Here is an 11,305-nt window from a genome sequence, read left to right as displayed (position 1 = left end):
ATGCTGCTTCCTCTGTTTTTTTATTTATTTATTTGAGTTAAAGCCACTCGACAGCACCACATTTGTCTCCTTGACAAGGGAGGGCACAGGAGAGCTACTGTTTGGCCACGATGGCCCCGTCAAGCCAGGAGCGTGTCCCTCAGTCTTTCCTTCTGGTCCCTTTTCCAGCGGACAGACTGATGCCTCCCACCACTCTGCAGCTGTAAGACACTGGCACTGAAGTACGTGAACTAAATAATCCCCTTCTGAAGAAGGACCTTACTCGTTTGCTCATCTTTTGGTGAAGGATTCTTTTCTCTTTGTGCGTTAGCGTAACTGGTGTTCGTGTGTCATTTGTTCTTCCCCCAAAATTTATAGATCTCAGCTGGGAGCAGCTGCAAATGGGCGGGGTGAAGTTTTAACTGTATTCTTAACTGTCTTCATACTTTATTTTCTATTCCGCATTTAAAAAAGGCAAAGCAAAATGCTTCCATTTCTAAATCATAAGTTATGAAACGCCGGTCAGACACTGGGTAATGTCTGTATTGTGGGAAAGCCCGGAGGCTTCAGCTGCGACGGGGCCCCTTGTGCGAGCCTTTAACCAGGGAGTCCCAGCCCTGAGCAGCTCACGGCTGACGTAGCTTCCCTGTCCACACTCTGTTGCTTTCTTTAGACTGGTACAAGCAAAATAATACGTTCTCCTCAATGTAGACATAGTTAGGCTTGTATATAACTGCATCTCTACGTACAGGAGGAATAAGCTGCCTGTACAGGTCCCGCTTCTTAGCAGAGTGCCGTTGTCTCCACCAAGGACTGTGCTAGAGTAGCTCAATTAAAAAGGAAAGTAAATGCAACCCCAACAAAATAATTGCACCAGTGTAAACTCTGCAACCTCCAGACCATACACGGGGCACGCAGGAGGACAGCACAGAGGTGCAGAAAAGGGAAATGAGCTGCTGTAAATCCCGAGGGCTTTGGCTACAACGCAGCTATTCTGACCTCGGTGCTGCAGTTGCGGTGGGTGCCGGCAGCAGCCTGTGGTGCTTGTTGTGTTTTTGTAGGGGCAGTTTTTAGTCTAGACTTCCTTCATCCTTGATGACTCTTGTCAGACCCCGCAGTGCTGCTTTAGAGGGTTGTTTTGTGGTATTCTGTGTTTCCATTCTAGGATTTGCAGGTAGGGGCACACGGTGTTTTTATCCTTAAAGAAGAAGGGGCAGAATCAAAGCTCAGCACAGACCTCTCTGCGGCTTTCATCTGTGTGATCGGTTCTGCCAAAATCAGCAACACGGCTGACACGGAGTAAACGTTGCAGGATTTGATTCTTCCAGAGTTACGGTCATGTTCAATGGCAGTAACAGGAAGAACGAATCTGCGTTTTAAGAAGGGTTGTGCAGAATTATTAAAATAATGAGGGATGTTGGGTTTTGTGTACCAGCTGATTTATTTTTTTTAACAGCAGTTTACTTCCCAGCTAACAGTGATTATCTGTTTGTTTCAGCAGTTGGGAAGGTCCACAGCGAGCCAGGAGCTCAACACCTAAATGAGGCATTAAGTCTGGTGAGCTTGTACAAATTTCTCTTCTGCTGTATGTGCTTTGCTGGGTCCCAACCAGAGCTGTCTGTCTCAGCCTGTTGTCTGGCTGCGGCTGGGAGGTGCACGCGTTCTGGCAGTGGCTCTCTGTGCATCCTCAGCCTTTGCCAGGTACCGCTAAGAGCACATTTGTTTGCTGCTGAATAATACAAGCCTTAAAAGTGGTTGACAGTGGGGTTGTGCTGAATGAGATACTACCAGGTGGAGCTTCATGTGTACAAGGAGAAATTGTGATCCTTTCTGTAAGGTTCCAGCGTGCCTGCTTTGGGCACTTGGAGACGAGTAGTTTGTAGTGGGAACCCCGGGCTCGCAGTCTGTCCCACACCGTACCGGAGATGCTCCCGATTCCAGGAGATTCTTTGGGTGCTGGTTAGTGACATGTGCTGACCTGATTTTCTTTCTCCAACAGATCTGTTGCTATCTGTCTGAAACTTCACCAGGGAACACTCCTGATAGAAATGGCAGGTAAGAGCACCTCAAAATATGGCAATGTAGGGAGAAGAATGGTTGCAGAGAATGTTTTTCAGTATGCTGTGACAGCTGATTTACATCAGGTACGCGACGTGCGTCCCTTCCTGAGATCTTAATGATCCCTAAAGCTCTTCAGCTACTTCTCTTTTCTTGCCTTGGTCACGTTCACTTTTACGCTGTATCCACTGTAGATTTGTCAGCTGAGGGTACTGTTCTAGCAATAAAGGCTCAGGTGTGACTTGTTTGAAAGTTTTATGAGGCGTCCCTTCCCAAAAAAGTACATGAGAATTATGAGTACATAATTTCTTCCTTACAGAGGCTAAACAGCTTTCCACAGCGTTCCTAGCTGTACTATTGATAATAATATGTCTTAATTCTACTTGTAGTGAAATTAGTAACAAAATTCCTCCCAACTTTTTTAAGATAAGAGAAGTCTGGGACTTGCATACAGCTGCTGTTCATTGGTAATACAGTTTGGTTTTTGAAAGCAAGGGTTGTGCTTGCTGACCTACTGTGTTGATCCTAGCCTTGATGGAGTGCTGTAGCACTCCAAGCTATGCAGTCAGACATGAAAGGGGGTATTTTCATTTGATTTCTTTTGTCTATTCTTGGAAGTAACCCGGAACAATTGAAAACTGCAGGGTCTCTGGGTGGGAAAAAGTGGTCATCTGGCTGCTTGCAGCTGGGCAGCAACAGAGAAGAGGTGTAATCCCGCTCTTTGTGTACCTAGCACACAATTGTGGAAGTACTTGGAGCATTTTGTGAGCTTGAAAAATGACAAACTGCAGTGGCTGGTGCCCAGCAGGCCAGCTGGTTTTGGCCCCACCGTTCGGGGACTTCTTCACTAGAGGCTGGCAGCAGCTCTATTGCCCATGACAGATCTGTACTGTAGGAGAGAGAAAATGGAAGAGAGCAGAACCAAAGTAACTAGCTGCAGCTTCAGCTGTTGAAGAGGGACAGAACAAAATTTTCCTTATCCCTCAAAAAAAAAAAAAGATTGTTGGAGAACCTGCTTTTACTGTGGTCGGTTATTCTTGGTCTCATTGACTTCCCTAGAGAGCTGTCTCTTTAGCTTTAAAAGCTGTGCCCCCTTCCTCTCCTTTGATCCAGCGTTGTTACGTCCTTTTGTAGGCTGCTGAGACAGACTGTCCAGGAGAAAGCCCATTAGGGGTTTATAGCAAACAAAAAAATTAGTGCTTAGAAGTCCAAATTCCTGTAGAGCTTGAAGGCAGCCGTGGGACATCAGCACTACATGGGATGGGGTCAGCAGTGTTAACCAGTAACTAATACCAGCTTTAGAGGGCATCTGGATTAATGTAAAATGCATTTAGAGGAGATGGGTGAGGAGGGGTGGAAGACAATGTTTGTTTTTATAATGAAAAGGCTGCTGAAAAGTCAAGTTGGGCTGGTGACTTCAGACATGAGTCCATATTTAATTCTGATGTACTCACAGTGGGCGTTATCCTCACCATATTTTCTGCGTGAAAATATGCCTTTCCTTTGCGTGAAGTAAAGCCTTTTCTTTCCTAAAGCATGGCTTACAGCTTTAGACTCTTCCCTGCCAACCTTCAAATGAAGCTAAGAAGCTGCTCCCGCAAAATGTCTTCTCACACAGAGATAATGGCAAGAGAAGGGGAACTCTTGTGCTGACAGTTCTTGTTCAGACATTTCCTCTCGTCTTCTGTGCCATTTGGAGGTTTTCCCAGGACATTCTTCATCTCTTCCTCTGGTTGTTTTTAATTCTGTTTACTGGGGCTGAAGTGGACTAGAGACAATTAGTCACAATGCCCTGGAATCAAACTTTAATCAGCACTGGAAGGCAAGAGCAGACATTCCCAAACATGTAGAAACGCACATCCAGGCACACACATATACACAGACAAATCTGCGCGTCTGTTTAGAAGCTGACAGCGGATTAAATGCAGAGGATTTAGGCATTTAATTACTTGATTTTAAAACATAGTTTCTTCTCAATGTAAGGTTTTCTTCACCATATCGCTTTTGTCAGCATTTGCTGATTTATTGTATCTGAATGCAAAGCTTTTTTTTTTTTTGCCTTTTTTTTTTTGCTGGGGCTTAACCTTACAGGAAAAACTTGACTTTTCAAGAAAAAAGGGTACCTTCATGAGTCTTGTCACAACAAAATCATCCCTGACATCTGACTTGCCTTCTCTGAACTGGATGACATCTGAGTACTAAATTCCAGTTTGAGAGATGCTTTCCAAAGGCACGCTTCCTTACTGTCACAGGGACGTATCTACTACAGGTCCTAAGGCCTGATCCGTGCGCCAGCAAGCCCACCTACTCAGAGCTTGTGTCTGAAGGTAAATCTGCTTGTCTGGACAATCGTCAGCCTTTCCTCTTGCTTCGGTTTTCTCAGAGGTTGTAACTAAAAACCTCTGTGCAGCCTGTTTCCCCCAGATGTTGCTGGCCTCTCCCCCCCTTCCTGGGCAACCTCGTCCTGGAGCTTATTTTAAGTTTTTTTTTGTCTTGCAGCGCCTTTTGCACAACTTTACACTGATGTGTAAAGGTATCAAATCCACGTGTTCCTTATTAGCTCGTTTCTATTCCTCGCTCTAAGCCTGGCATGTGCTAGTTTAAATATCGTGTCCACTGCTGAGGAAGGAGAACGAGATGTTTGGTGTCTGGGGTGGGGATGAACGCGCTGCAGTGAGTAACGTGAATGGCCAGAGCTGGCGATGGTTTTCTCTTTTGATTCTTGTGAGTCCCCTCGACCTAGGGCTCCACGGGTGTGTAGTGGGAAGGTGTGGAGGATATTACACTTGTTCAGCCGTATGAGAATGTTTCTGCATTCAGCTAATATCTCTGTTCTGCGTTGTAGAAAAGGTGAATAACTTCCCACCGCTCCCCAAGTTTATCCCTCTGAAACCGTGTTTCTACCAGAATTTTGCTGATGAAATTCCCATCGATTATCAGTCTCTGGTGAAGAGAATCTACCACGTATGGATCTGTAAGTTGAATAAGAAACCTGTGCTGGGAAAACGTATGTGTGTATTGAAAAAACATAGGTCTCAATTACTTACATGCTTTAAAGTTTTGACTGCAATTAGTTGATGAGAAACGATGATTCATCTTAGAATACTGTAATATAACTTTATGTCCAAATTTTAGGCTGCTGTGCCTTGAATCTTTGCCGCAGAGCTGCTGTTGAAGAAAGGAGTATCAGTGCTAGAAAAGTCTATTAGTAAACTTGAGGAGAAAAAAAGCAGACCGCATTTGATACCTTTATTAATGTCAAGTGATGTTTTACTCCCCAAAATAGCCCTCTTAAAGTAATTCCCAATTCACCTAAACTAAGATGAATAGGAGAATTTTAGGCAAGAAAATAAATGTGGCTCATTTGCTTGCTACCTGTCTCCCCACTTCGCTATAGGAAGGCTAAAATTCCCCCTTGTTTGTGCCAGCCACAGATTTCCCTTCCCAATTGAAGCAGTGTCTTCTAGCCGTACGCCGTCTCTTCCTTAGCTATCCATAGCCCGCAAAACGTTCCCCGTCCTGCTGGAGGAGGGTGCTGATCCTCTTGGTCACAGCTGGTGATTTGCTGATATTCTGTATGAACAGACCTCCTGGCTCTGGGCTTGTGCTGCCTGGCTTAGCCATTCAAAAGCCAGTAATGAAAATGGACCATTCTTCTCCAAGGAATGAAATCGGATGAAAAATGGTGTGGCAGGCCTAGAGAACCACAGGGAATGCTTTGGAAGATTAAAAATCTTTTTGCCTTGCTTATCTTTTTTCCCCCAAATGCTTGTCATCCTATTTACCCTTCTCACTGAAGGAAAGCTTGTTTTCTGCCAGATATGCATTTGGTGGCATGGCTTTTATTCCAGATGCATGGGATGTGTGTATGAGAGAGATTTGTGTGCATAAATAATAGCATAATCTATCACTCCATTGTCCTTTCGTTATTTAGAGATGCTGAAATGAGCTCTGTAATTTTCTTGCCTGAAGAAACTGCTTGTCCCTTCAGACTAGCTGGTTAAACGTTGCATGCTGTAAAGCTGCCTTTGTCTGCGACTCTTCCGAAACAAAGCGCCCCTCATTCAAGTTAATGGCAGGCTGGAAAGGTGCCAGCCGTTTGGGCAACTCCTCTAGGCATGGCCGAGGAGGCCTGACATTTTCACCAGGAGTTTTAAACTTCCATCTGCAGTGCACTTTTCTTTTGGGGTCTCCCCGACTTTTTGGGATGGGATGGAGAGAGGCACCCACATGGAGGGAAGGCGGTAAACAAGAAAAGGCCAGTGTTAAAAATAGATACACAAAAGTCGTTGCTAGAAGGTTGAATACTCATGACTTTAATTGGATGTGAACGTTTTATTAAGGTGGGTGGTGATTTGAGGAGACCTGTACCAGAGCTCCCACTACTGGAGAGCAAACTCCTACCTGATGCGCAGGGAGAACCAGAAGTTCCTTAAAACTTTATCGGTGCTCTTGGCTTGCTGGTTTTGGTTGTTTTTTTATTAAGTAACTTTTGGAGAATAAATGACTTCTGAAAATAAACATTTGGGCAAGTACAGCTAATGACTGTATAAATGAAATTTAAATAATGAAAATTCTTTCTTCCCCCCGATATTAAGATACATCCAAACCATTGCGTATAAAGCCTTGTTGTTAGCTACGCAGAAGAAATTTTCTTTGTGGTAAAACAATGTTTTATTTTAACTCTCATGTAATTTGTATGTCAGAAGCAGCAGCTGGGTTCGGATGCTTTCCATGCTAGATTCTCCCAGCTGTGTTGTCAATAGTATTTTATGACCACAAAACTTTGTAGTTGTTTAGCAGCCCCCGGGCTGCATGAAGACAGGTGGTTCTGTGCCAAGAGGAGGAAAGAGAAGAGTCAGAAGGAGAGGCCAGACTGGCGTCGGGCATCAGAGGACCAAGCCAGTGATGTGCAGGCGTGCTGCAGAGCCACCGCATGTAGTGAAGAAAGGAATGGGCAGGGCATGTTCACTTACCACGGGTGAAGAGAAATTCAGGGATTTAATTTTGACTGAATAAATGAGGCCGGGGTCCGAAGTGTTACTGTGAGCTCATCACCAGGCGGTACTGGAGGGTCTTTTGTGTTTGGACCCTCCGCCTTCTCATTTCTCTTTATCTGTGCTAATTGATACAGGTTACCGCTGAGTTTTTTAAGATTTACCACCTGTTTTCCAAAATAGGAGCTTGTAATTGGGCTAAGCCTCTTCGAGACTGGCAGAGCCTGGGGGGATGCAAGGACAGCTGCAGGGCGTCCCTGGAGTATTGAGGGAAGCGGGGAGCCCCTGGCATGGGGACTGAGCTCAGCCTGCGAAAGCTCGGAAGTGTGCGGCCCCCCTTTGCGGTGATGTTGAGCTTCAGGGAAAGGGGGGAGCAGCGTGACTTCATGCACGTCTACTTAGCGCAGCACTGGTACGCTCTGGGGGCCGTTGTCAACTGTTCCTTTTTATCCAAGTGGCAGGAACAGGGATGCGAAAAGGCCTTTAATCCACCCCTGTGGTCCCATGTTCTCAGCCTAATTGGAGTTTGCTTATCCCGTCACTCAAGGCAGCACTTACAAGCCCTGAAGCTAACTTCCAGGCTTCCTCGGAGGCCGAGGGAAGCAAAGAGAGAGAGAGAGAGCCTGCAAGGCACTGTGCTGGCTCTGTAATAGCTCCTGAGGCAGCCTCAGCAAGCACGGAGACCAAAGTCATATCGAGGCTGGATGCAGGGCAGTGTTTTACACCCCTCTCCTCATGAAGGGGTTTTGCTACAAATGGGAATTGAACCTTGCTCGTAATTCATAATAATACTGGCCTGAGTCTTGCATTGGTCACACCAGTTGCTACCCAGCTCTCCCTCCTTTGGCAGGTCCCAAAAGAGTTTCCTCGTCCCTCTGCTGCAGCGCTCCCTCTGGAGATGGATGCGTCTGTGCTGCCGGCTCCTGGGGTCACGCAGGAACCTGCGACTCGCTTGGGGCGGCTGCATCATTGGGCTTGCGTCTCCCACTGCAGCGTGGACCCTTCCTCTTATGATACCGGGTGTTTGTTTCCTTTTTGCATGAAGACGTGACACTGCACAACCTCATGTTCTTTCCTCTGCCCTCTTTACAGTTTATTGCATCACGCTAGTAGTGAATATAATTGCATGCCTGGCGTGGTGGATCGGAGGAGGCTATGGGGTCAATTTTGGTTTGGCCATCCTCTGGCTTATCCTCTTCAGTCCCTGCGGCTACGTCTGCTGGTTCCGACCTGCGTACAAAGCCTTTCGGTAAGTAGAAGCCCATGAGGCGGTTTTGTTTCCGTTTCCTCTGGGAGAGAGATGTGTTGTTACTGGGGAGTGCTCCTATGGAGATCTCTTTGTCTGGGATAAAGACCAGGGACTTGATGTCTGAATGTCTTGTTTACTTTGGAAATGGAGAAGAATGTGGCTACTTGTAAATACTAGCGGTAGGACTGAGGGTCACCTGCCTAGGATTGGAGGTGAGCAGCAGCGAGTAGTTTGCCGCTTCCATGAGGATGAAATTCATATTTCACTTAAATATCTCAAGCTTAGCAGAACCCTCATATCAGTATAGCATTAAGATAGATAGTAATTTGGTAAAGCTTCATTGAGGCTTATTTTGATGGAAGACTATTAAGTTACTAGTTTTTGAGAACTGTTCTGTTTTTTGTCTCTAGATACTTGAGAGCTTGGCTGCTTTGCTTTTTAGATAAAAGCAGTTCCCTGGAGCGAGTCCTTCTGAAACTCCACAAATATTTAAAGCCATCCTACATTTTCACTTTAATTAATAATAATTTGCATTTGCTCATGCTTGCTGTGGATCACGAGGCATTATTCAGACATTAATGCATAATGCTTATCAGAGCTGTGAAGGTCCCGAGCAGTTTCCAGCCTGACGCAGGGAGAGGGGGCACAGAGGAGGGAGGGACCTGCCCAGTGTCACACTGCGGGTCACCAGCAGACCCCCCACACCAGTCAGGGATTTGACTCTGAAGGTGAAGCTCGCTCTGGTTCCCTGTTACCAGAGTATTCTGGATTTTGATGATTCACCGGATTCTGTGATGAGTTGGTTTAGATAACAGCAAAAGCAGCTGATAGAAATGGGAGTTGGCAGGTGGGGTCCTATCTATTTAGCACATGCTAAATTAGTTGTTTAAATGCTCTTCTGAGTTTGTGCTTTGTATACTAACAACGCTGGGCAGTTAACGCACTGGTGGTGCTTAAAACATCAGTGACTACATCATGGAGTACAGGGGAGGATTATTTCTGATGGAAACGGAAGGCCGCTGGGTTGGATTCACTGGAAAGTTTTAAAAGACATGAAAATACTAGCTCTGAACTCTTGCCCTCTGGGGCTGGGGTTTTGTCTCCATCCCTAGTTCAGAAGCCCGAGGGCCTCCGAGTGCCGGCTAGAGCTCTGTTCAAAGAGCAGTTTCCATTCTGAAGTCTGGGAAAAATTACTCCTCCCCGTTGACCTCCTGGGCTTCACAAGGACCATTTCTAATTATTTCTTTAATGTTGTTTGTATGTGTTTATGCAACTGAATACTGAAAGGTCCCTGAGGTTACTCTGTGTAAAGACTTCTACAGTTAAAAAAAGAATAAGCCCTAGGGGACAGACTGGCAAGCCCACAGATCACTGACTTTAACATCAGTTGTAGAAGAGGCTTGAAAAACACTGCAGTGGGGCAGCACTGTTTCTTGTGGGATTGCAGCTAGTCGTGATTCAAGAAAGCAAGGTCAGACCCACTTGCTGTGCTTGTTCTGGGACGAGGCAACCCTTCAATATTGGCATCAGGTACTGCGAAGATGCTTTCCTAAAACCTACATCTGCATCCAAAATTAAATTAGCTGCAGAGCTTTGGCGCTAGGGCAAAGCTGTTGCAAATCTGCACCAGAAAGCTGGATCAGAAATCACCTTTTCTGTGTATCCCCACTAATTCCCACAGATCCTTTCAAATGAAGACTCCTCCAGCCCTTTCAGGTCGTAGTTGCAAGAGTCTGTTTGAAGGCTCAGCTTCGAGCCTAATCCTTGTTAATTGGATTATGATAGGCACTACTGTGAACAGTCCGTGTTTAAAGTATTTCTTTCACACGGCTGTACTCAGGTGATATTTGAAGGGTGGGATCATGAGGATACTCGGGGATGGCAAGTTTCTTTCACAGCATCTCTGTGGCCATCTCTTGGAAGATGAAAGATAACTGTACTAACACGCGGCACAGAGCGGCAGGGGTCTGGCTGGAGGCTTTTCCACTTGTCTCGGACTAGCCAGGGTCCACAGCATTGACCTCTCCAGAGCCTGGGGTCCTGCCTCCCTCATCTCCTCTTTAGGCATTAGGGCTAGAATTATAATACTAATAAGCATTAAAATAATAATAATTAAAATAATAAACATTAAAATACTTTCAGGGTTTGAGCAGGAGCTGGGAATGACTGGGGCTCTTTTGTAAACTCCCCCTTGCACCAAGATGCCTCATAGGCAACTGAAGTGTTTTTTGTAAATCTCTTCTGTAAATCATGGACCCTTTGAGTTCCTGAGAGAATGGGAATCATTTGTGTCATTAAAAATGATAGTTTGGGGAGTTTCAGATGTGCCTGGGCTTACAGTGAAAGGCTGGCTCATCGACGTAGCTGGTTTAATGGGATGAAGATGTTCTGCTGCCGTTCTGTGGCAGAGCCAAAACTCGGGCAAGACAGTGCTGTGCCCCAGTGCACCCATGACGGAGAGATCGTGAACGTACCTGGTCTGTTCAGCCTTCTTGTTTGGGATCGTATTCATGATGTCTATTATACCTGCATAAATTAAAGGACCTCACATATTCAGGACCCTCTCGACCTGTGCATCCTGGAGATGTGGAGCCCACAAAGATGCGAAAGCATGCTTCTGCGTTTCCCCGGACAGGGTACCACCCACTTCTCTTGTGGCTGTTTTTCCTCCTGTTATGTCCCAGTGCTGGATTATTAACCGTGGGCGTGTAAGCGTGATGACGAGCAGCCACTGAGACGTTCCCAGCTGGAATTCTCATGCTCAGCAATCACTTTTAGCATATGGGCAAACCCTGCCTGCCAGCGTTCAGGCCCCCTTGTGCCTACTTGCCAGTGGCTGAGCTGCACAGGTGTCAGGCTGTGCTGTCTTCAGATGTTTGGTCAGACAAACGATTCAGGCACTCTCTGTTCTGCAGGAGACTGCCGCTCCTCGTGTGTCATCATCAGGCAATTACTTTGGTAGAGGAATTGCAGGAGCCGGGCTTATTGGAAGAGGTTAGGCGCTGATGATTCATGGATCTGC

At 46.0% G+C, this 11,305-nt stretch overlaps 1 protein-coding gene across 1 annotated transcript in view; it reads left to right on the top strand.

Moving 5' to 3' along the window:
• The first annotated feature begins 1,478 nt into the window (after positions 1–1,478).
• The window catches only part of SCAMP4 (secretory carrier membrane protein 4), a 15,142-nt gene continuing 5,315 nt past the window's right edge, over positions 1,479–11,305 (top strand). The window contains exons 1-4 of the mRNA XM_009329063.1: positions 1,479–1,536; positions 1,979–2,034; positions 4,883–5,011; positions 8,127–8,283. Coding sequence (XP_009327338.1) covers positions 2,028–2,034; positions 4,883–5,011; positions 8,127–8,283 — 293 coding nt within the window. The 5' untranslated portion in view covers positions 1,479–1,536; positions 1,979–2,027. The remainder of the gene's footprint in view (positions 1,537–1,978; positions 2,035–4,882; positions 5,012–8,126; positions 8,284–11,305) is intronic.

This window comes from Pygoscelis adeliae, unplaced genomic scaffold (genome assembly GCF_000699105.1).
Source record: "Pygoscelis adeliae isolate BGI_AS28 unplaced genomic scaffold, ASM69910v1 Scaffold537, whole genome shotgun sequence".
Taxonomy (NCBI): Eukaryota; Metazoa; Chordata; class Aves; order Sphenisciformes; family Spheniscidae; genus Pygoscelis; species Pygoscelis adeliae.
This window is presented reverse-complemented; position numbering and strand designations above follow the sequence as displayed.